A 25,443-nucleotide genomic window follows, 5' to 3' on the forward strand; every position below is an offset into this window, starting at 1 on the left:
GAAATGTCTAAAATATTCATTCAATAAGATGAACAGAGTCAAACTTCGGTCCACAAAATATGGAAATGTCTTTGACGTGGATAACAAAATGGACACAAGATTGGAGTATTTATCTGGACTTTCTGCAGACCAAGTATCTATTAAGCTCCCACTAGGGCGTGTCTTCGTGAGTGGAGAGGAACTCTCTATTCCAGAGTAGCTTCCCCCAGAATGGCCATTGATCTATGGCGAGTGAGATTCCACGAGAGCTGCGGTGTTTCTAAAGGTGGTGGATCATGCGAGAGCTGTGTGGTCCCCGGTGGGGTAGGGTTACGTGGGTCTGCCGCGTGTGGGGGGCCGGTGCGAGTCGGTGACTGACAGGTTGTCCAGGGTGTAAGTGACCTGGAGCTGGTCACACATCTGCTTCATCAGATCCAGGGCCTGCTTCTGGAGAGCGGAGGACTGTGCAAGTCTATAAAACAAGATACACTATTGATAAATCACACACAGACATACAGACAGATACAATGATAACAGAGACACCACTCAATCACCACACAGACTAGTAAATACACAAACACAATGTTATTATAGTCTAAACACAGACAGATTCTATGTAAACACGGACAACGTGATTGAAGACTGACTTCCAGACAAACAGGAAGTGTGGATACATACTGCCGCCTGGTGGCCCGGACCTCCTCCTTCAGCTGCTGGACCGTTTCTGTGACGTAATCCTTCTCCTCACTGATGAATGCCCCGGTATTCCGCTTCACCCCGAACACAAACTTGTAGAACTTTAATAAAAAATCGACAGTATGTTGAAATCATTTTTAAGAACGAGTGGCTTATTGATCATGAAATACAGAATGAATAATTCCTTTAAAATTTCTTACTTTATTGAATCTGGAATTCATGTTGCTATTTGGCGTGATCACATGTTCCTTTTTATGAAACTTTCTCTGGAAATATCTTGGAAAGGTTCTCTCTGCGTTGGTAATGAAGTCAATCTGTAGAAAACAGTTGAAAGTTTGATAACTATGTGTCTACAAATGATAACTGTAGACATACGAGTAGAAGCCAACAGTTCGAAATATAGAACCATTCTAACAAGTCCTTGGACTTTCAGTAGGGTGTAGCTATCTATTCCTTGCGTCAAAGCAAGTCTAAAATGACTCAGTTTCAAGCAAAATATGCATCAATTGCGTAGTTTTAGCTCAAAAGCCAAACAAATCTTGTTGATTTCAAAGAGCCATGGCTAATTGCCCAACAATGAAATAGACAGGCCTACGTCACATTGCTATTTGACATAACTACCCAAAGTCTAAGCTCTTGTTAAACTGGTTCTACAGTCACCGTCGTCTCGCAAGGAGATTAATTTATATGTCTTATAAATGGGAGTATAGGTACATGTATTACTGTACATCTAACTTCTGTATTCATCACTTTGTGATATATATGTTATGATAACGATAATTATATCACAATTATGTAACAAGAAAGCATATATTGACGCAAGCGTCAAATGTGCCGCAGAAAATAATTATTGTATGAATCATCATTGATTGTTTACATAAAAACACACCAAAGAGAAGAAAATAACGAGTTGGTTTACTCATTTTTATGGTAAATTTTAATATATTTTCAGCAACACGTTTTGAAGTTTACATTTTACTATTATTATTATTATTAAGAATCGAGTTCGTTAGCATTTCTAACGGTAATTGTATGACCATTGCCATAGTATGAAGTATAGGAGAACACATTGATTTGTATGTATTCTAATACAAAGTTCAACTCATCATTATTCTCTTAGAGATTATGTATTTCAAATCATTTCTATTTTTTGTTGCATTGTATTGAATTAAAACTATATGCATTAGGTTATATGATTTCATAATAAAATAGAAATGGATTATTTTAAAGGTACGCTTAAGATCATATGCTCATCCGGTAGAAACTGCACAATTTTAAGGGTAAAAATTAAGCCGGATAATTTTTTGTTCCTAAATGGAATTATAAATCTTAAATACACTTAAGTTTATGAAGATAATCATGCGTAATTACAATGTAATTGCATGAGGTTCTCAAAAGTATTTTAAAAATAAGGTCAGCTCAAATTTTCAGGTCTTTCATATTTTTGCGTAAATAATTGATATTTCATGAATCAAATATATCATTTATATAAAATTTCATGACATTCAGGTCTTTAGTACTTCAGGTCTTTAAGGATGTCCCGTATACCGATCCCGATACACTGTTTTGAAAAGAATGAAAAACTCCCAAATTTTCCGAATAGATTATAGTCTCGATAAAAACGCACCTAACACGACAGTCTATGACCTATTATACATTTACAAGTAAAACAAAAAATGTGTACTGGCACTGTACCAGTTATCGGCTAAAATTTAACGTTTTTTTTTCGTGTTTCCTTATTTCTTGATATTTTTTAATTAAACTTGACATGCTATAAATGGTATAATCCTTGTTTATGCACCTGTTAGGTTAAATCATTATTTAGAACCCAAAACATCTTTTTGTGTGCTTTTTTAGCACTCCGAGAATTTGCCATGTTTTACGATTTACTGTACCAGTTATCGGCTTCGCGATAATAACATAGTAAAATCCCTGTACATGTTGATTTGATACTCTGCAAAATGTAATTTGAATTATGCCCCTTTTGGGGTCAGACTTAAGTTCGTAGGGGTTATGATGCATAAACAAATCTCATAAAATTATTCGTTTGTTACATTTGTATCATACGGTAATACACAAAATCGTAGACTATTCAATTCATAATATTGTGCAATCAGGCGTTCAACTGCGCTATGAATCTCTCAGAATTTAGTGAATTCCTTTTGTTTCTACGTGTTATATGTAGTGATATTATATGTCAAATCAAAGAAGGGAAATGATAATGTATCACAAAGGGGTTATATTCTTTTTTTAATATATTACGTCACTTCCCTCACTGCTGAAAGTGCAAAGATGTAAATCAGCGGTAAACAATGATCGTTTTAGCCCATGTTTAAAACATATTCAAGAAAGTTTTCAAGCAAACGTACTTTTCTTTATTCAAAACAGAGGATCTCAGATAGCCGCGTGCTATAACCCCGAACTCTCAGTTTAGCCGATAACTGGTCTTAGCCGATAACTGGTACAGTACCAGTAATATTTTTTAAAGGAATAAAACATATTTCTACATGCAAATTTACTTTAAATTCATTAAAAAAAGCATTATGTTAATTCTATAAAAAAAAACAACTATCCCGCAGAAACGCAGTTACAATATCTAAATGTATATCAAACAAGTTTAGCTTTTAAAAAAAGCTTACCGTCTTTAGAGCAAACTCTTAACAGCAATAAGATATCAAAGACAATTTAATTATTTTTTTTATATAAATGTCGCCTTCTTTTCCATGCAATAGCGTGCCGAACTTTTTTTTTTAAATATGTGCCTTTTAAGCGTGCGTTCTTAAAAATTGTTTGTTGAAAATTGTTTACCCCGTGTTATTTATTTGAAATCGACTGTAGTAGGTAAAAAGAGATCTTAGGAAGGGTTGTATTACTGTAGTAAAATCAAAGTTAACACAACTGCATTCAGTATCACTCATTTTTACTGATATTTTTTTTTTTACTGATATTAGTTTCTCCGTATCTAATATACAAACTATTAGCCATACCGTATCAAATTTCATTGGTATTTGTATAATCAAAACAAAAAGAAAAGAACAAATTATTTCAAGAGATGTTACAGAATATTGCTTTCAACTAGTTGACAGAAAAATGAAAGCTTGAATTTCACTAAGAGTCATTTTTATTGTTCTTTCGTTTTCTCACTTTTTAGGATTTGAAATCTACGAAAATTGTTAAGTCGTACGTAAAATCGATCATCAGAAAATTATCTCCCTTGTGCCGAACAGTATATCAACCAATGAAATAAATGTAAATGTTCACATCATGTATTTTTTACCAATCACAAAGGAGAGGAAGTGCACAGCCCGGAGACTGTAAATTATTTCAACTCTTTATACCGTCTTCCAAGGAAGACGGTAATAACGGACCGCCTCCTGGCGGCCCGTAATAATTTAATTCTGGTTATAACGCGGGATTTGATTGGATAGAAAAATCAAAGTACTGAAGAACTGATGGGAGTTGATTTTGTCGATGTTTATTTATTTTAAAATCAATGATATGTTATTTTGCATGACAAGGACATATAGTTTCTAATTTGAAGTATGCACATTTTTATAATATGAATTTTTGACTTTTTCGACAAGACTGTCGAGAAACCCCCATATGAATCATGTAAAATGATATTTAAAGATACAATTAATTCAATCAAACTATATATGTATCAGTGATAGAAATATTTCTCGTAAATTGTATGGATCCAAGCAATATTGAACTCTAATCTCGTTCAACCAAACGCTCGGCTGACACCGTAAATCTTCGACAAGGATTTAGGGAGACCGCCGAGCGTCGAGTTGAACGAGACTAAGGGCGCGCTTGATTAAGCTTAACTTGGTTTACACCGGTATACACCGGTGTAAAAATTTTGTATTGTATATAAAGTCCACTTCAATAGTGTAGTGTACATGGTTTAGGGAAGTTAAAGCTGAACACCGCTCGTAAATAGGCACTGTCCGCCATATTTCTCTTTAATCACTGCTGTCCCTACAACCCTTATATAAGGGACAGACCTCTAAACAGTTCAAAGTACTTCGCTGTAGAGGTCTCACCTGTGTGGACGTACATTTTGCCTCGCCGTGTTACCCGGTCGCGATGAAATTATCAAATTTTACGCACTTTTTGAAGCCAGGAGAATACTAAAATCAAATAAATTGGTCAATGCATTATTTACGAACAGAAAATGAACATAAGATAAGAAAAAAATGCATAAAATCTAAAGACCACGAAAGGAATACTACATGTCGGCCACGAGGTTCAGGTGTGCAATCGGGTGTAACGAAATCGAAGGGTTTATATACCAGGTATCTGTGTGCCGGTGCCTATTTACGAGCGGTGTTCAGCTTTAAGAATGAATATGAAAGAAAAGGGTGCAGTTTTAACAAAGAATCTGCTGTTCTGCGACAATTAATTGTTTTTTTCTGATATAAATGCAATAAAATAAACACACTTTTCAAATTTAATTGCTTTCATACAAACGACAACTTTTATGCGACTTTTAATCCGTTACATTACTTAAAATCATTTTCCAAGTTTCCATCATAACATTCGTCCGCCGTATTGACTCAGTGCTACACCCAACAACACATGCCCCTGACTCGGTGTAAAAAAGCTACACCTTTGCACTTGATTTACAAAAGTGTACACGGTGTACGTACACCTTTTGGTAAAATCAAGCGCGCCCTATTGAACTCTGGCGTAGGAATACATACGACTACAAAAAATATTTAAATTGTTCGTACCATTTAAAATCTGACTATTTTCAAGGTATTTATAAATAAGTTTCCTTGAAAAACAATGCTTAAGCATACATTACATCGAATTCATCAATTATTTTCAAGAACTAAGTCTTGTCAGCAGCAATGATTTGTGCTGAGGTCCAAACACTGTTTCACTTTCGGTTTGTCTGAGTGACTGCATAGGAGAGTTGATTAAAATCAACTCCCAATTAAAGTTAAATTAGTATAACCTTGTTTGCACGTCACAATGCACCGACTTCAAAAAACGTACTAATCCTTTTGACGTTACGATTGAATTTTGAACAAATTAAAATAATTTTTTAAAGTAAAACGCACTTAATTTGTACAGTAAATTACAGAAAATTAAACTATAAGGGATGAACTCAATACATGTATATACCCAAGTTATTTAAGAAATAAGGCATCATTTTTGGATGTCTATCGGGATATAGATACGGGTTGGTCACGTGATCAAATCCCATAAAGCCCGAAGGGCTTTATGGAAGATTTGATCACGTACCAACCCGTATCTATATCCCGATAGACATCCAAAAATGATACCTTATTTCTTATATTTACATTTGTTGCAAATTATGACAATAACAATGCTCCATACTTCCTCTTCTGTGATGACCTAGAAAGCCGCTTCGATTAAAATGACGTAACAAAAAATAGTGCAACAATGTTGCAAGCATTTTATTATTGTGATAAATGAATATGACCCTACTTTTGAGGAGACAACACTTTTTTATCATTAAAAAGGGAAACAGAAAAGAAAATTCACTTGTACAATTGAAAAAACTGATTGAAGCTTTGCGGAATAGTACCACCTGTGTTGAAGTCGCAGAGCGGTTAGAAATTTGAAAACAAGCGATTGAAAGTTGAGTTAGAGTATACTTAGGCATATTCAGGAGGAAATTTATCGCAGAATCAGATTCAAGAGCATAATGATTTCCTCCGACAATATAATGGAAAGCGATTTTAACTTCGATGTTCTTTTTACGGAACAAATCGGACAGAAGACACAAGGAGTTATATTTGACCGTGATCCGCGAATGAACTTCACACGAAAGGTCTGTAATATTGCGTTCGCAATTTTGACTGAGGCTTGTAATAAAATCAGAAATGAATTTTAATTGAATTAACTCCTTTGACAAATTACGATTGTAATTTTCAAGAACGCCTCGTTACGATGTCGAACCATAAACATTCTGTTTACATGCCTAACGTGTTATCTAACATGAATCATTTATCCCCGCAATTAATGTTATATTTTTTATGAGAATGAATGAATAAAACTTCGTATAACAAAATACAAATACGTTTATTTGTTATGCCTAAATTATGTTTTCATTACGATATCTAATAGGTGTGTTTCAGCACAAGTTGATTAGTTTGTGTACATAGAAAAAGTAGTGACCTATATTATTCATGCGCTACTTTGACCTCTTGACCCATAATGATGTTATGCAGAAATAACAGCGGATTGCTCAAACAGTGTTATATAAGGGAAAACATTTGCAAGTGTAAATATACTCGTATAACCTTGGTTGGAGCAATTTACGCTTTTTTGTAACCCGCTTCGCGGGTTATAAAGCGTAAACTGCCAAATCTAGGTTATACTCTTATAACTTTGGTAGACAATGAGTTCATTTCTTAATTACCTGGATGGACAGCCTGACGAGGTACGCCCTCTTCTGTACGGCGTCAATGTCCCCCACCGCCACACCGATCTATATCAGTAACACAAAACACGCTACACTTATGGACAATATGGTTTGGTCCGCGAGGGAGCGGGATACAACAAATATATGCACATGTCTTCTATTTCAGTCCAGCAACAATCAGAACATACCAGCAAGTTCATGAGAGAGATGGGCATGATCATAGCGAATAGAATGAACAGGGTGAGGTTGTCGTAGTAGAAGGTGCGGTCAAGGCCACTGACAAAGTTGTCCACAAAGTTCAGTTCCCCCAGGGTCATGGCCAGGACTGTGATGGGGTAGGGCTGCCCATTTTGAAACCCAGGCTGTAAGGTAAACCACAGCGATGACCAAAACAATATAATAAAGTATATATAATTTAAAAAAACACAGCGATGGCACAACATCAGGCACAATCTACCGGAACTTATAATAGATTTTATTGGTGGCTTAATTTTTATTATTCTTAAACTAGCGAATTGTGTATAATAATATTATATTGAGATATGATTCTGTACTGCATGAATCTTAAATATATTATACTATATAGCATGCTCGACCTGATCTTTACACTTTTAATTGTAACTAGTAGTAGTAGCGTAGATGACATCTAGGCTAAATATAACATTATACGCTGTTACTATGTGACCGAGGTGATCAACGAAAATGTAATTAATATAAGCTAAAAATTTAAGGTAGAAGACATATTTTACAAACCGTCTGGGCCATAGTAATATAAAAGGCTTGGGAAAAGGCAAGTAGGAAGACCACAAGAACAGCGGCAATCTAAGGAAAGAGATCAACAGAAATCATATATATTCTCTTTAGAAAACAATAGACTGGCATGCGCGGATCCAGAACATTTTTCCAGGGGGTCAGCCAGTCATTAAGGTGGCTCACTACACCGTGAAATATTTTCTCAAATCAGCAGAAAAATTTACTTGATTATAATAGATATCATAATGGAGAAGAAGTTGTTAAGTCTAATATGCAAAAAATGTGCAATTTTGGATGAAAAATTACATTTTCAAAAATTTAATTAAGTTAACATGAACAAAATCTCCGGGTGGATTCGAACTCATGATCTGCTGTTCAGAAGCCCAATACATTAACCACTGGACTACGACGCTATACAACCCAATCGAACGATATAAACAGTTTAACAAAACATTTAAATTGCCATCTTGTGACGGAGTGTCTTAATAAGTATAAGTGTAGGTGTAGTGAGGTACCTTAAATCATTTGACTTTATCGGGGGACGATTAGGGGGTCCGAGGCATAATTTTAGTAATTTTACAATGTAAATTGAAGAAGTTTGAATTTGACCCCCTTTAGATCTGCGCATGACTGACTGTGACACAGCCTTTATCATCGTGTAGATGAAGGTTATGTTTGTCCTATTCTCAAAATAATGGTGTTAATTAAATTACTAATACACAAGGATAACTGCGTAACAAACAAACGGATAATCAACAGACCATACCTTGGCCAGGGACTTGAATACTTGTTCCAACATAACAAAGTATATTCCAACCACGTCCAAACTAAATGCAAAAGAACGCATATTTAAGCAGTTGCATGTATACTATAAAATTAATTGAGTGTATGGTAATTATGGCCTAGCGGCCTTGGCTGAAATTAAAGCTGCTTGGTCCGATTTTATATCAAATTTTATGCACGCTTTTAAACGATGGCTATGCTTAGTATATGTATAATAATAGACATTGCAGTAGTTATACCCGTCAATTATGCCAAATTTCAATGAAGAAAAATACGTACAAAATTTGCTAACAAAACAAACGACGTTAAAAGATACCGCGTTATTTCGCCTCATGTTAAATTTAACCCCTGACGACGAGACGGGTATGGTTGTATTACGAATTTGACATCGCTTTAAATAAAGGTCGATTCGGAAATGATCAGACAAATTACAAATAAACATGTGTACCTTTCGTTCGCTAGTATTTCCAAAGTCTGCTTTCTTTACAATCGATGCATAGCATGCGGGTTGAATAACCCCAATCATTCGGGGGACGAAACCAAGCGGTTTCCTTTTCTAAACATTCCCGTGATGCATTTTGGTTTGTTTTTTCGTTTGCCCAAAGAGAAATTATTTTTATTTACTTTGAATATTTCTAACTTTGAAAGGAGACTGATTCTGCTGGTGTAAATAGGAGAAAGTCCATAACTTTCTAGGATAAATGATTTGTATGAAAAAAAAATTTGATACTGTAATTACAAAAAAATCGGACAAAGCAGCTTTAAAGGTTTACATTTGAAACCATTCGTTGGCACTGATTGGGGAAATTTGTACATGTCATGTACTAATCTTAGTTTCAAGGTTATCTCAAACTGATGATAGCAAATCTTTGTTTAAAATAAATACATCTAAGGTCAAGGTAAGGGCATGATGACCTTGACGATAGTCGTGTCAATAGACTCACGCCCTGAGGATGGAGATGAGGCTGATCCAAGCACACAGGAGAGCGATCCAGGCCGACCGCCACTGATCCTCACACGGGATGTATCCGATGGGGGTCAAGGTGGCGGAGGTCCCAAACAACATGACCAGTGTCACGTAGTTGAACGGTTTAAGGAGGTACTGCCACCGCTAGGGAAAAAAGGGAGACCATCGTTACAATTGTCTGTCGTTAGGAACCAAAAAAGCACCGCTGGAGCAAAGAACATCATTAATGATTATTTCAAATACCTGGGACAAAAGAATGACAAAAGCATTTAATGAACACACAACTTGCAGTGTTATAGTTTTGCCATTGTTTGCATAATTTCTTCTTTTTTTTTAAATCCGGCTGATCAATATACAGAAATCAAGCTAAGTGTAGAGTTATGATTTGTCAAAGCAATTGGACAGTTTAATAGAACTTTGCATTTATTCAATTCGAAAGATTCAAAACAACTATGTAGTTGTAATTATAAAGAAATTTTTCATAAGAACCACTACCCTGGCATAGATGCTGACGATTTCTCTGACGTAGAAAGTCACCATGACGGTTGATAAACACGCCATTAGAATTCTCAGCTCCAGGGTGTCAATAAGGATGTTAGAAATCTGGCCATTCTATAATACAAACAGTAATATATCAAGCATCACATTACACTAGATGATTACCCGCGCAAGCGCAGGAATGAAATTTTATCCATTAAAATGAAAACGTATTCTTAATCAAAGTACTGAAGAACTGACGGGAGTTGATTTTGTCGATGTTTTCAATGATTTGTTATTTTGCATGACAAGTACATGTATACGTAGTTCCTAATTTGAATTACGCATATTTTTATACTATGAATTTTTGAACTTTTTCGACTAGAATGTCGAGAAACCTCCATATGAATCATGTTAAATAATGTTTAAAGATAAAATTAATTCAATCAAACTATGTATCAGTGGTAGAAATATTTCTCGAGAATTGTATGGATCCAAGCAATATTGAACTCTAGTCTCGTTCAACCAAACGCTCGGCTGACACCGTAAATCTCCAACAAAGGTTTACGGAGACAGCCGAGCGTCGAGTTGAACGAGACTATATTGAACTCTGGCGTAGGAATACATACGACTACAAAAAATATTCAAATTGTTCGTACCATTTAAAATCTGACTATTTTTAAAGTATTTGTAAATAAGTTTCCTTGAAAAACAATGCTTTAGCATACATTACATCGAATTCATCAATTATTTTCAAAAACTAAGTCTTGTCAGGAGCAATGATTTGTGCTGAGGTCCAAATACTGTTTCACTTTCGGTTTGTCCGAGTGACTGCATAGGAGAGTTGATTAAAAATCAACTCCCAAAAATTGAAATAAGTACAGCTTAGCTGGATATTTAGAGGAGCAGTCAAAAATGAAAATAATAAAGACCCCTTTTTTGCTTGTCTACATTTTTTTTATAAGTCTAGCCTCCCCCCACTTTCAATTTGCTTCCGACTCCACTGCATGTACGTGGAATTTTTTTGCTGCAGCTGACTGGACAAATAGCAAACTTTTTTTATTTAATTTCAAACCAGTGAGTAAGTATTTAGTGCGTCGTCTCTCTAAATAGATTGCCTATCCAAGTTATCAGCCTGCGATGCTTGCCGAACTCGTCCTGTCAACTCCCGTCCTTGGTTACTTCGTTATGGAAAGTTCTATCCGATTTTCTCACCAGAGGTTGTGCTTTGCAAGAGTTTATCCATCAAAACTAAAATCGCACATTCAAGAAACGAATTGACGCATTTTATTTATTCAACATTTGTCAAAGTTCTATGAATACCTAAAATAAGTTCCCAGTAAATATATTCACTCTTTAGGTAATCATTCAATATCATTTCATTGCAAGTATATATTGTGATGCTCCCACTAACTTGGATCTGCCAATGAGTGTCCACCACCTCACTCTCATTTTTGCTATTTCGGGCTGGTTTATCAAAATCAAAAGTATGTTTTTAATTTATTTCTCAATAATTATTTATCAGGTAAAATTCATAGCTTTCAGACATCATATCACACGTATTTAAATACCAAATGTATAATTAATCAGTTACTCTGATGAAGGCGTTTCGTACTTTATTGGCGATATGTCTTAATTCATAAGAATTGATTCCCAGTAGAGCCTGTGTGACATGTGGTAGAGAGTTCCTGTGTGTGGTAAAGAGTACCTGTGTGTGGTAGAGAGTTCCTGTATGTGGTAGAGAGTACCTGTATGTGGTAGAGAGTACCTGTGTGTAGTAGAGAGTACCTGTACCTGTATGCGGTAGAGAGTACCTGTGTGTGGTAGAGAGTTCCTGTGTGTGGTAGAGAGTACCTGTGTGTGGTAAAGAGTACCTGTGTGTGGTAGAGAGTTCCTGTATGTGGTAGAGAGTACTTGTATGTGGTAGAGAGTACCTGTGTGTAGTAGAGAGTACCTGTACCTGTATGCAGTAGAGAGTACCTGTGTGTAGTAGAGAGTACCTGTGTGTGGTAGAGAGTACCTGTGTGTGGTAGAGAGTACCTGTATGTGGTAGAGATTACCTGTATGTGGTTAAAAGTTCCTGTGTGTGGTAGAGAGTATCTGTATGTGGTAGAGAGTACCTGTGTGTGGTAGAGAGTACCAGTGTGTGGTAGAGAGTACTTGTATGTGGTAGAGAGTACCTGTATGTGGTAGAGAGTACCTGTACCTGTATGTGGTAGAGAGTACCTGTGTGTAGTAGAGAGTACCTGTGTGTGTTAGAGAGTACCTGTGTGTGGTAGAGAGTACCTGTGTGTAGTAGAGAGTACCTGTACCTGTATGTGGTAGAGAGTACCTGTGTGTAGTAGAGAGTACCTGTGTGTGTTAGAGAGTACCTGTGTGTGGTAGAGAGTACCTGTGTGTGGTAGAGAGTACATGTGTGTGGTAGAGAGTACCTGTATGTGGTAGAGAGTACCTGTATGTAGTAGAGAGTACCTGTATGTGGTAGAGAGTACCTGTATGTGGTAGAGAGTACCTGTATCAGGTGGTCGACCAGCGTCTGGTTCTGAGCCTGGTCAGTGGTCAGAAATATTGGGCACCTGCGCACATTGTCCAGAAGATTAGTGGTGATCTTGGGCATTGTAATGCAGTATATGTTAATCAGGGCCAGGTACATTAGAAATAGGGTCACATCAAAGTAATACACCAGGCGGCCAAACTTCTTCCTGTATAAAATACACACACTCTGTTAATGACATGAGAGAGAGAGAGAGAGAGAGAGAGAGAGAGAGAGAGAGAGAGAGAGAGAGAGAGAGAGAGAGAGGTTTCAAAACTAGTTGTCGATTGAAACCAGTCGATGGGGACAAGTAATGCTTAAATAGAGAATGGAATAGAAATTATTAAGACGGAGAGAGAAAATGACAAAGATGACTAAAATTAAGATCCTTTCTAATTTTTTTGGACACTTATGTATTTAAATTAAGGAATCGGTATTGAGATGAGTACCACTTTAGCATCAAGCACTGCTGCACCAAGGCGTGGGTCAGGAGCTCCTCCCTGTCGTATCTGACCATCGTCTGAAATAAAGGTCATTTTACCTTAAACACTTCAGGCCATTAGATTGGAATTTAATTGTAAGTCACTAAAATAATGAATCAAATTACTTCAAACTCATAATATCGCCGCCTTTTACACATAACGTCATCCGGTCCAGGGTCGATGAACTGGAAGTCTAGCTTCTGGGAATAGTCGATGCTATCTGGAAAGTCTCCCGTCGATTGAATTGAGTTGTCCATCATGACCTGTAACCATGAAATAATGACAACAGCGTTTGCTTACGGTGAGAACAGGCCCTTACATTTAAGTGAGGGGTCATCTTACCGTCACTGCTTCCGGACATTTTTGAATCATATTGTCAACTGGGGTTTTACCGTCCGAGTCTCGACATCCAACTATATCTTTCCATCTAAAGTAAAAAAAAAAGAGAGAGGAAATTAAAAAAACAAATATTGAATATGGTAGTCTGAATCCAGAGTGAATTACAAGTATGAGTAAACTGACCCTGCTGACTTCATGAAGGTCACAGCGACGTCTGAATGCCTCTTCTCTACAGCGACATCTAGCGGAGTTTTCCCGTATATATTCTTTGCTAAAGGGTCTACCTTTTTGTCCAGTAGCAGTTGGACACAGTCTACATGGCCCTCCCTTGAAGCGGTATGCAGCGGGGTATTCTGTTGAAAACACAACGATTATTACCGCAGGCATGCTCAAATTGTGCATGCATTTGATTTGGACCTCCATAGATATGAATGGTTAATTACTACATATAGCTACCTTAAGCTTGTCTTTGGTATTAATGTCAGCATAATGTTCCAGTAAAATTTTCATAATCTTCACGTGACCTTCCCTTGCCGCAATGTTAAGAACGGTGCGCAGATTCTCATCTCTGAAAGAGGCATAAATATTCCTCTGTATGATTATCATTAAGACATTTTTGAAATTCAAGTTATTAAATACTTTCAAAAATGTTGCAGAGCAACACACCACGTTCATAGCATACGTAATTTTCATGATAGTCATACCTTTGAGATATGTGAGAGATGTAGCGTTATACCTGTGAGAGATTTAGCGGTATACCTGTGAGAGATTTAGCGGTATACCTGCGTGAGATTTAGCGGTGTACCTGTGAGAAATGTAGCGTTATACCTGTGAGAGATTTGACGGTATTTAACGGTATACCTTTGAGAGATTTAGCGGTATTCCTGTGGGAAATTTGGCGTTTAATCTGTAAAAAATTCGGTCAGTACGGTTTACCTGTGGGAGATGTCGGCCCCCAGGGCCAGCAGAGTCTTCACGGTGTTGTAGGCCCCCGCGCCGACCGCCAGGGAGAGCGGCGTCTGCCCGTCACTGTCTCCGTCATTCAGCTCTGACGTACTGGCGTGGTACAAGACCTCCACGGTCGCCTCGTTGTCGCTCCTGTCAGGATAGGGCAGATATAACAACACATTGTTAACTTGAATATACCCTAATGAACGTCTTGCTATTGGCTATCACAACTTACTTGAAATTAAGAAAATAAAGCTGTTTTACGACATTAAAGTATTACCGTTAACAAACACACTCAAGCAAACAAATAATGACCGTAAAACAACAATTTGAATTGTGGCACGATACCAGATTCTTGGCTAGCGGGAATTATAATATTCACTTGTATTCCAATTTTTTTACCGAGTTTTTACATTTGTGATCAAATATCACGGAGTATTACTCACTCTGCCGCTAGGTGGAGCGGTGTGCGACCATCCTTATCACGCACATCCAGCTTACATGTTTGATGAATTAAGGCTTGCAATATCTGTCAAAGACATATAGGTAAACTCATAGTGTGTATGCTTCTAACAAACAAATTCAAAGGCAACTCTGTAACTCAAAATATTGTCTTTTACTAATTAACAGTTTTTAATTGTCAATGAGTCCACTAATTATGGACTCATTGACAATTAAAAATTGTTAATTAGTAAAAGACAATATGAATACTGCCCTAAGCTTATCGAAGTCTTGGATAAGGTGTGACCTCCACTATGCTTATAAAAATCGGTTGTCATGAGCTTTTTTTCATTACAGGTTTATGCAATGTATATGATGTAGACTTAAAACTGTTCCATCCGTATTAACCTTGAATAATTTCTCACCGCAATATTCCCCAGCTTCGATGCATAGTGCATGATCGTTTGCTCTGCGAAATCCATAGCCTCTAGCATAGAACTGTCACATTTCTAAATAAATGCAATAGCATTAAACTCAAATGCAATTTAATAAATTAGGCTTTAATTTTACAATATTTCCCGTCGTCTTATGGTCACCTTCAGAAGGTACAGCAGAACTTGTAGGTGGGCATTCTCCACGGCCCAGTGGAGGGCGTTCCTCATCAGGTTATCCACCTGGGATATCTGGGCTCCACTAGACAACAGGAAGTCTACGGTCTCAAGGTGACCTTTCCAGCAAGCCAAGATCAAAGGGGTCATTGAATCCTTGGTTTTAGTATTTATGTCTCCACCCTGACACAATGAGATTATAGACGGTGATAATAACATCGTTCAACATGTTTACTTACTGCTGGCAATGTCTACCGCTACAACGAATACTGACCTTTTTCATAATTGCATTCACGACTTCATGTCGATTGAACATGCATGCTCTGTGAAATCAAAGAAATATATCATCATATATAAATACAGTTCTGAATTTCAGATTGTTTCAGGTAAAGTTAGTTTTCGACAATCATGTAGGCAACAATGACCTGTGTATAGGGGTGAAAGAATCGTTATCCCGGGGACAGACTTCTGCATCATGGGATAGCAAAATATTTGTTATCTCAAGGTCACCTGTGATAGCTGCTGAATGAAGAGGAGTAAGACCAGTCTCCTGAAATTCACAAAACAAGGTTAACGCTATTGACCTCAGACGTGTATATTAAACTTACTATTTCGTGAATATACGGTATCACAGACGTAAGTGCATTTCGATTTTATTGACGTATGTGCATTGCTATAACGTGAACACACGTCCATTACGTTAGAATGGACACACGTGCATTACGATAAAGTGGAAATGCATGCATTACGATAACGTGGACACACATATATGACAAGAACGTTGACATAAGTGCATTACAATAACGTGGAACTTCGTGTATTACGAACACGTGAACACAGGTGCATTACGATAAAGTGGACATACGTGCATTACAATTACGTAGTTTTATATGCATTACAAATACGTGGACGCACGTGCATTGCGTGAACATATGTGCGTTTAAATACGTGCGTGTAAATTACGTGGGTATATGTGCATTAAGATTTTGTAGATGTGCATGCATTACGATAACGTGGATATATATACGTGCGTTCAAATTGCGTGGGCTCGTGCATTACATATGCGTAAGAGCATGGCGTTTTTACGTGGTTTGTATGCATTTCCGTTGCGTGTGCTTACGTACATTACGATTACATTATGATATGTGTTTTAGGAGCTGTCAGTCATGCGTGCATACTAGTGATTAGATCACCATGGATATATACATGTGTACTTACATTTGCTGTGTTGACATTCCCTCCGTGCTTTAAAATTTCCTGAACAGACTGCAGAGTAAACAAATGAAATAATTTTGTAAACTAGAATAAAGTACTAAAGACGCATTTTAATATCTTATAATCTGCTATATAATCAGCCAAGTGCAATCACTTTAGAGGTTTTTTAAATTAAAATTTATTAATAGTTTTACAATGATATTTTCTTTTGTATTTCTTTTTCCCTTTACTACCCATTAATATATGTACACACACCCACATTAATAAAGCAATATGCTTGTGATTACACAGGTAAATAGAAGGTATAAATTTTCAATGAATCGATCACTGCTCTTGATATTGAAAGAAGTTCAGAGGTTAAAGTTGATTTTTCGGATTTACCTTCATGGCCTTGTTGTCCACGGCCACGTGTAGAGCCGAGTTCCCCAACAGGTCCTGCTGACTGACCATGGTCTGGGCACGTGCTTCTCCACTTTGTCGCAACACTGTAAGAACAAATCATTCACACTGCAGACAGACAGACACTGCAATCAGTGCATGTATTATCACGCACTGAATCTACAGTAAAAAACGAATGTTAGGGATTTTTGGTTACAAAAAATCTGTTTTATATAAGGAATAAGGAATCATTTTTTGAGTATTATGAGGTGATAATTTCGGTCGGGGTGTGATCAAATCCAATAAAGCCCGAAGGGCTTTATGATAGATTTGATCACACCCCGACCGAAATTATCATCTCATAATATTCAAAGAATGATTCCTTATTACTTATATTTATATAATATTAAGCCATCGTACGATTATATATTTAAATATAACTAAGCAAACCCCGCTGGCGCCTCGATTTGGCTTCATTTGTATTATGGGTTATATAGTACAAAATCGATACGTAGTGTTATCACAGGCAAAGACACTGGAAAATGTAAATATATAAATTTATGTTTGAAAAACATAAATTTATGTTTATTAAAAGTTCGCATAACTATAGTCTTTGAAAATTGTTCATTGTATTCATGTATAATTAAGTTGTATATATATCTAAAGGATTTAAAAGCATAATGAATAATTAATCGACCTTAGCTGTGTGCAATCGATGAATATCTGGCCCAGGCTGTTTTACTTTACACCTGTGACCATGTTCAAAAGTGTTTAATGAATAAGTAATTCAGTTTACTATAGAAAGACCGTGATGTAGTGGAGGGGTCATCTATACCAGTAGTTCGTATTATAAATGTAGGGAAGTCATCTATACCAGTAATTCGTATTGTAAATGGGGAAAGGGGGGGTTATCAGTATTGTAAATGTAAGGGAGGGGGTCATCTATACCAGTAGTGCGTATTGTAAATGTGGGGACCATCTATACCAGTAGTGCGTATTAAAATGTAAGGGAGGGGGTCATCTATACCAGTAGTTCGTATTGTAAATGTGGGGATCATCTATACCAGTAGTTCGTATTGTAAATGTGGGGATCATCTATACCAGTAGTTCGTATTAAAAATGTGGGGGAGGGGGTCATCTATACCAGTAGTGCGTATTGTAAATGTAAGGGAGGGGGTCATGTATACCAGAAGTTCGTATTGTAAATGTGGGGATCATCTATACCAGTAGTTCGTAATGTAAATGTAAGGGAGAGGGTCATCTATACCAGTAACGCGTATTGTAAATGTAGGGGGGTCATTGTTTGTAAATTAAGGGGGGGGGGGTCATCTATACCAGTAGAGCGTATTGTGTTCATGACGTCAGTCATTTCTACTGACGCCGCCAGCATGTAGGGCGTGGCCTTGTTGATCTCAGTCAGGGTAACATCCGCACCTCTTTTTATCTGACAAAAACGAGAGGAACTTTAAAGATATTCATAAATCCCGCTTATATAAAGAGGCTGATTGATTAACAAATGAACCATTAGGTTTCTCCTTAGTTTTTCAGACATAGTTGTATAGTTATGACCTAATATTTAAAAATGAAAAAAATCCAAATATTCTTTATTAAGAATTTGAATGTTTCTGTATACATGTATATATTTATACAGAGCTCTTCTGTTGAAGGAGATTTATATGGTCTAAAAATGACCACGACCACCCAGTCCTCTTAAATTGATACTTTTACATTTTCTCATTGAATGTAAAAATCATGATTTAACTTGCCAGCATTATTGCGATGTTTTCGTGATTCTGTATAATGGATTCATGGAGAGGGGTCAGCTCATCTTCGTCTCTGGCGTCGATGTCAGATTTCCCACAATTCAGTAAAACCTTGAAATGATTCATTTTACTTTAGGCACCTTTGTGCGTTCATTATTATATTTTAATATTCACATTTCCCTGTGTCCCTTAATTCTTTGAGCATTGCATAATTATGAGGTGATCAAATACAGTCAGACGTGATAAAATTTATCACGAAGCCCTCAAAGTCTTGTACTAGTATTGGATTTGATCACGCCCGGTCGTATTTGATCACCTCATTATACTTAAAAATGATTCCTTTCTTCCTTTGATAAATAAGGGTAACTTCTCATTTCGGGAGTTTTACCTCAGCAATTTTTTCTCGACCTCTTCTGGCCGCATGGTGCAAAGGTGTCTTTTTGTGATTGTCTCGAATCATGACGTCACATCCCGACTCTATCAGCAGACGACCAACGTCTACTGAGTTATACTTGGCGGCTTCATGCAGAGGGGATATCCCGTCATTACGATTTTTTTCATTGATATCTATGTCGAATATTGTAAAAATCTTACATGAGATGATACATGTAGTATCAAACTTATTACAAAACACAGGGTATGCATCGATATCATGTGATGTATTATTTATTAAAAATTATCATGATATAGATGAGATACCAGAGAACATGTGATTCAATTGCCTACCCACTTCGTGAAATATCAGAGCACGTGTGATTCTATTACTTACCAACTACATAGGATATCAGAGCACGTGTGATTCTATTTATTACCTACTCCGTGAGATATCAGAGCACGTGTGATTCTATCACTTACCCACTCCTTGAGATATCAGAGCACGTGTGCTTCTATTACTTACCCACTCCGTGAGATATCAGAGCACGTGTGATTCTATTACTTACCCACTACATAAGATATCAGAGCACGTGTGATTCTATCACTTACCCACTCCTTGAGATATCAGAGCACGTTTGATTCTATTTATAACCAACTCCGTGAGATTTCAGAACACGTGTGCTTCTATTACTTACCCACTCCGTGAGATATCAGAGCACGTGTGCTTCTATAACTTACCCACTCCTTGAGATATCAGAGCACGTGTGCTTCTATTACTCACCCACTCCGTAAGATATCAGAGCACGTGTGCTTCCATTACTTAATTACTCCGTGAGATATTAGAGCGCGTGTGTTTCTATTACTTACCCACTCCGTGAGATATCAGAGCACGTGTGCTTCTATTACTTACCCACTCCGTGAGATATCAGAGCATGTGTGCTTCTATTACTTACCCACTCCGTGAGATATTAGAGCACGTATGCTTCTATTACTGACCCACTCCGTGAGATATCAGAGCACGTGTGCTTCTATTACTGACCCACTCCGTGAGATATCAGAGCACGTGTGCTTCTATTACTTACCCACTCCATGAGAGAGAAGAACACGTGCCGATTCTATCAGGTTGTATTTCGACGCGATTAACAGGAGTGTGTTCCCTTGGTAATCTCTCTCTGCTTCTATTACTGACCCACTCCGTGAGATATCAGAGCACGTATGCTTTTATTACTTACCCACTCCGTGAGATATCAGAGCACGTGTGCTTCTATTACTTACCCACTCCGTGAGATATCAGAGCACGTGTGCTTCTATTACTTACCCACTCCATGAGATATCAGAGCACGTGTGCTTCTATTACTTACCTATTCCGTGAGATATCAGAGCACGTGTGCTTCTATTACTTACCCACTCCGTGAGATATCAGAGCACGTGTGCTTCTATTACTTACCCACTCCGTGAGATATCAGAGCACGTGTGCTTCTATTACTTTACCACTCCGTGAGATATCAGAGCACGTGTGCTTCTATTACTTACCCACTCCGTGAGATATTAGAGCACGTGTGCTTCTATTACTTACCCACTTCGTGAGATATCAGAGCACGTGTGCTTCTATTACTGACCCACTCCGTGAGATATCAGAGCACGTGTGCTTCTATTACTTACCCACTCCGTGAGATATCAGAGCACGTGTGCTTCTATTACTTACCCACTCCGTGAGATATCAGAGCACGTGTGCTTCTATTACTTACCCACTCCATGAGAGAGAAGAACACGTGCCGATTCTATCAGGTTGTATTTCGACGCGATTAACAGGAGTGTGTTCCCATGGTAATCTCTCTCTTCTTTTACTTCCGGTTGAGTCGTCAATATGAAGTCCAGTTCCTTTGTACCTCCATCCCTTACAGCCTACGGTCAATGAATCAGAAATAACCGACTTTGAGTGTTTGTATGTTTGTTTTGCTTTGTACCAGTAATTGTCTGTACTTTATTTCGTGGTTTTCTAGTTTTTTCAACAAGAATAATACTTGAAAAGTCTATTCACTTTGTACATGAGGTGTCTGCATGTTTACCTTGTTAACACTTGCCTTTAAACAGCTGGTTATAGTTTCCGTCATCAACTTGGGATATTGGATACGACGTGGAGAAATCTTTAGTACCGTGAAATCATAATTACGCGTAAAGGGGGGTTAATTTTTATGGAAAATTAATTACTTACACTTATCAAATCCTTTATGACAAATATCTCTCTCTCTTTCTCTCTCTCTTTCTCTCTCTCTCTCTCTCTCTCTCTCTCTCTCTGTTTACCTGCCATACTGACTTGTCCGTTACTTTCTCAGGGGTCACGTCGCCTCTCTTGTAGGCCGGGTATATCGTGGACGCCCCCGCCACCAGGTGGAGCTTCCGCTTGGAGGGAGATTCCATTGAATTCAGTGGACCTTGCCGATTTTTGTCCCCAACAGTTCTTGAAAATCAAAAACTTACGTGCAAGGAGAATTCCATTAAGTTTCGCAAATCAATGATATTTGATGGTATACTCTATATGACTTCCACTACGTTTCACTTGGTAGGGGGCTTTAGAAATTCCCGAGATATGAATTGAAAAGAATAACATACAAGTTTATACAAAACTTTTGGATCAGATCATTTTTATTTCTAGAAAGTGTTTAATATTGTTAGGGTGCATTGTTTTTTAAATAAAAAAGTAATTGCCCAGGTGCGTTGTTCCGCTTGAATTCACAAGATTTTTACTGATATCAAGAATTTTTGAGAACCCCCTAATGGTACTCTGTACAGCTAATGGAGTGTCAGTCACATATAGAAGTGCTTGTTTCCGGCTAATGTCAGAACCAAACACATTAAAGGTCTTTGTTCAGTGACTGGCCGTTCTTCGCCATTCGTGTACCGCAACACAGATTTACACAAGTATATGAAAAAACAAATTTATTTAAAATGTTAATACAAGGCCCAATATATAAACATTGAAGGAAAACATGTATATGAAACAAGATGAATTAAACGTCAATATGGAATCAGTCCGCCCTGAGCTGGCCAATTACAGCCATATACAATGTACTGTATATTACTATTGAACGATTGAACGAATTCATTGCGGCCTCCCCCATTGCGGTATTGTACAAACTACCCAGCTCTGGGGAAACCCGCCCAGCGTCAAAATGGACCCATCTCAAAGAGTATTCTAAGCAATTTACTACGCAATTATTATTAAATAGGTCAATGGTTTTAAAGACCATGCGCATTGTTCGGTTTTTCAGTAAAATGTTGATAAATACATGTACCACAGCTTGTAAACTCACTAATATAATCTATTATTATTTTTATAGATGTTACAAAAATGGATCTTTTATACATCCATGGATAAAATGTGTACATGATATTATACTCAACTCATGCGGGTTGTCTTATGCATGAGAAAATCAAACAATATGTGGTTACATCTGGCTTAAGTCAATAGTTAAAGAAATATTACATAATCAATTTATACAAGATTGGAGAAGAATAGTAGATAACTCACCAAAATGAAATAATTATAGAATTTATAAAACATATTTCAATTTAGAAAAGTACTTGTTGATTTTACCTACAGATCTACGGATCGCATTTACAAATTACGTACATGCAATCATCGATTCCCAACAGAAACAGGTAAATGGCACAATATTGAAAAAAATAAAGAAAATATACAATGTGTGACTCTAATGGCATTGGGGATGAATTTCATTATATTTTAGAATGTACACATTTTGTAAACGATAAAAAAATGTTTTTGTCAAAGAGATATTATGAAAACCCAAATATTATAAAATTTAACGAACTAATGAATACTTTTCATGTAGAAAAACTTAAAAACTTGTTAAGATTTAATTAAAAAATTGTTCAAGATATGTTGTTCCAGAAACAAACTTTAACAACATACTGTATTGTACGTAAACATAACTTCTTTTTATCATTACCGGGTATTACTTCTACTGTACATGTGATCCTTGGCTGGGTTTTTTGTGTTCATTTGTATATACTTATTCTGAACCTCCATACCAGGGATCTGGTCTTAAGTAAATAAAAAATTGAAAAATAAATTCATGATTATACAATTAGATATCATTAGTTAGGGAAAGTCAACAGAAACGAAAGATGAGATTTTAAAAAATTTGCATGAACAAAATTTACAATACATTAAATCAAATGAAAAAAATAAACTTGAAACTTTAAACTTTAAAACCCCATTTTTTCTACAAGAAATGAGAAGGAAAAATAGGAGCCAATCAGCAGTTGCATTTTACACAGAGCTGGTGACGTCCTGTTTCCTCTCCATCGTGGGCAGATAATTGTAAAATATGCGAGATATATACAATGATAATTAGCTGTTTAATCATTAATTTATGTCATTTTTCAATATGACCAAACAACGTTGATAACTATTTTTTTGGATCGAAAAAAGAAGGAATCAATGCTGTGGAAGATTGGGTCCATTTGATTTTCAATCTGTATATTCTTAATTTACATGTATACATGTACATGTATATTGCAGCAGTTTACTGTGAAATATATCGCTTCCCTTTATTCTTGAACTAGGCCTGGTCCTATTCCATTTGAAACAATTAGTATTAAAAACATACTAATTCATATTCCTCGTGTAAATTATGCATTTATTTAGTTAGTGATTTCTTAATGATGAGAGAGCTGCGACAGTGAACAAGCTTTATCCAAACATTTCGCTCATCGATCTCACGGAATGTTTACCGAGCCTTCTCCATTATGCCAGTTAATGGTTTTAATTATTGCGTGCATTAGTATAATGAGAATTACAACACCCACTGATGTGACTCTGATTTTAGTCAATGCTTATGAATTTGTTAACCGTTTTATATAAAACTAATTCATCACCTTACGATTTTTTCACATGATTATATGATATGATGTTTACCAGACTAAATTCATTTTTTCTCTAAGCTCCCACAGAAAATCACAACAGAATCTACCCCTCACTTTGAAGCTAATCCTTACAATGGTCATATACTATACAGAGATTTGGTAACGAAACAAGGTGGCGTATTCAATATTTATTTATTTTTTATTAACTACATATAACTGTTTATATTTGAATGACAGTTTTTTTTAAAGATGACCGCTAGCTTCATTTTTATATAGAAACGAATCTTGAATCTTACCCGCCATTCCAGTTCGGGACCCCTCGTTTTTCATCGTCTCCAGGACAGTCTTCTGTTTCCGTCCCCAGTCCGCCGTTTATTCGGACAACAGGCGTTATCACCGGAGTTTGTTTTTCGGGATCATCCATGAATGAAGCGATGTTCTTACGCTAGCCGTTATACATAATGTGTGACTGAATCGGGCAACTCGTGTTGATATTGAAAATTAATCCCATTCTAATAGCCTCTGAAGATCAATCACAGGCTTTTAAATGTTTAAATAGTACTGGAGGATATAAAAACGTTGTGCGTCAGGTATTACCACTTGCCATGTCATATTTAAATAAGAAATGAATACTCGTGTAAGCATATGTTAATGTACGTTATAATTATTCTACATCATTAATAGCAAACACCTAGAGCCTCTGCACGTATCGCATACGAGATTGGAAATCAGAGACCTGGTCACGGAGTGTTTCCCTTCCTTGCAGACTGGATGTTTAGGGGAAGACGGTTGTCTGTAAATGCTTGGAGAAGTAACAAATGGAAACAGACAAATGGACCGTTTTTTCCCTGAGAACGGAGAGATACCAGTCTGTCTTTTATTTCTCTTTCTACTGCTAGCTGCCAATCTCTGCGAGTCTAGCAACAGTTCTATAGGATTCTAACGGAGAACTGTCCTTATTATGGTCGCAATGCCGAATCTCTGAGAAAACTTTTTGTATTCATTTAAAATAATTTTCATAAGTTATCTGATACCTGTATAAGTTATTTTCCTGGTGCGGTCCTTTATATCAGGACTTTTATTTTCCACCCCCTTTTTTCCCCTATGTATGTATGTACTTCTGACTATTTGTCTCCTTGTATACCGGTATTTTATAATTGTACCTCTTGTTCCATTATGTTTAGTTTGAGAGAATAAACTGACTTGACCTTGATTTGTTTTTTTTTTTTTTGTTCAAACAATATGTACTATAATGTGAAGTCTCACTTTTTTCAACTTAAAGTTGTATTCGTGAATGTTATATTTATAACAAAATAAATTCGCTCTACGAGTGTATATGGGGTTATTTTCGCCCCGTTTAATTTTCACCCTTCTACACTTGCAAACACTTTCGCCTCGCTTTGAATACGCCCAAAC

General features: G+C 36.7%; 2 protein-coding genes across 3 annotated transcripts in view; both read right to left on the minus strand.

Annotated features, from left to right (window-relative positions):
- LOC105323152 (transient receptor potential cation channel subfamily A member 1) lies at positions 1-24,509 on the minus strand. Of its 2 annotated transcripts, XM_034457061.2 has the most exons (29): positions 24,324-24,509; positions 21,442-21,598; positions 20,886-21,042; positions 19,151-19,329; positions 18,766-18,873; positions 18,335-18,443; positions 17,003-17,106; positions 16,625-16,672; positions 15,832-15,956; positions 15,681-15,729; positions 15,395-15,589; positions 15,224-15,307; positions 14,804-14,886; positions 14,346-14,507; positions 13,866-13,977; positions 13,593-13,762; positions 13,413-13,497; positions 13,196-13,333; positions 13,038-13,108; positions 12,568-12,757; positions 10,074-10,190; positions 9,556-9,722; positions 8,595-8,655; positions 7,829-7,897; positions 7,264-7,437; positions 7,073-7,141; positions 876-989; positions 658-776; positions 1-451 (listed from the first exon to the last, which is right to left on the minus strand). In XM_034457061.2, exons 1-29 carry the CDS (start codon positions 24,449-24,451, stop codon positions 310-312), a joined length of 3,486 nt encoding a protein of 1,161 aa, XP_034312952.2. In that variant the 5' UTR covers positions 24,452-24,509; the 3' UTR covers positions 1-309. The 2 variants fall into 2 exon arrangements, with proteins under 2 accessions (XP_034312952.2, XP_034312953.2); XM_034457062.2 differs by lacking the exons at positions 20,886-21,042; positions 21,442-21,598; positions 24,324-24,509 and adding an exon at positions 20,220-20,465.
- LOC136269826 (uncharacterized) overlaps positions 4,562-25,443 on the minus strand; it is a 27,559-nt gene continuing 6,677 nt past the window's right edge. The window contains exon 5 of the transcript XR_010707370.1: positions 4,562-4,977. The gene's annotated coding sequence lies outside the window, so the exon portion shown is untranslated. The remainder of the gene's footprint in view (positions 4,978-25,443) is intronic.

Source organism: Magallana gigas, chromosome 7 (assembly GCF_963853765.1).
Source record: "Magallana gigas chromosome 7, xbMagGiga1.1, whole genome shotgun sequence".
NCBI classification, from domain to species: Eukaryota; Metazoa; Mollusca; class Bivalvia; order Ostreida; family Ostreidae; genus Magallana; species Magallana gigas.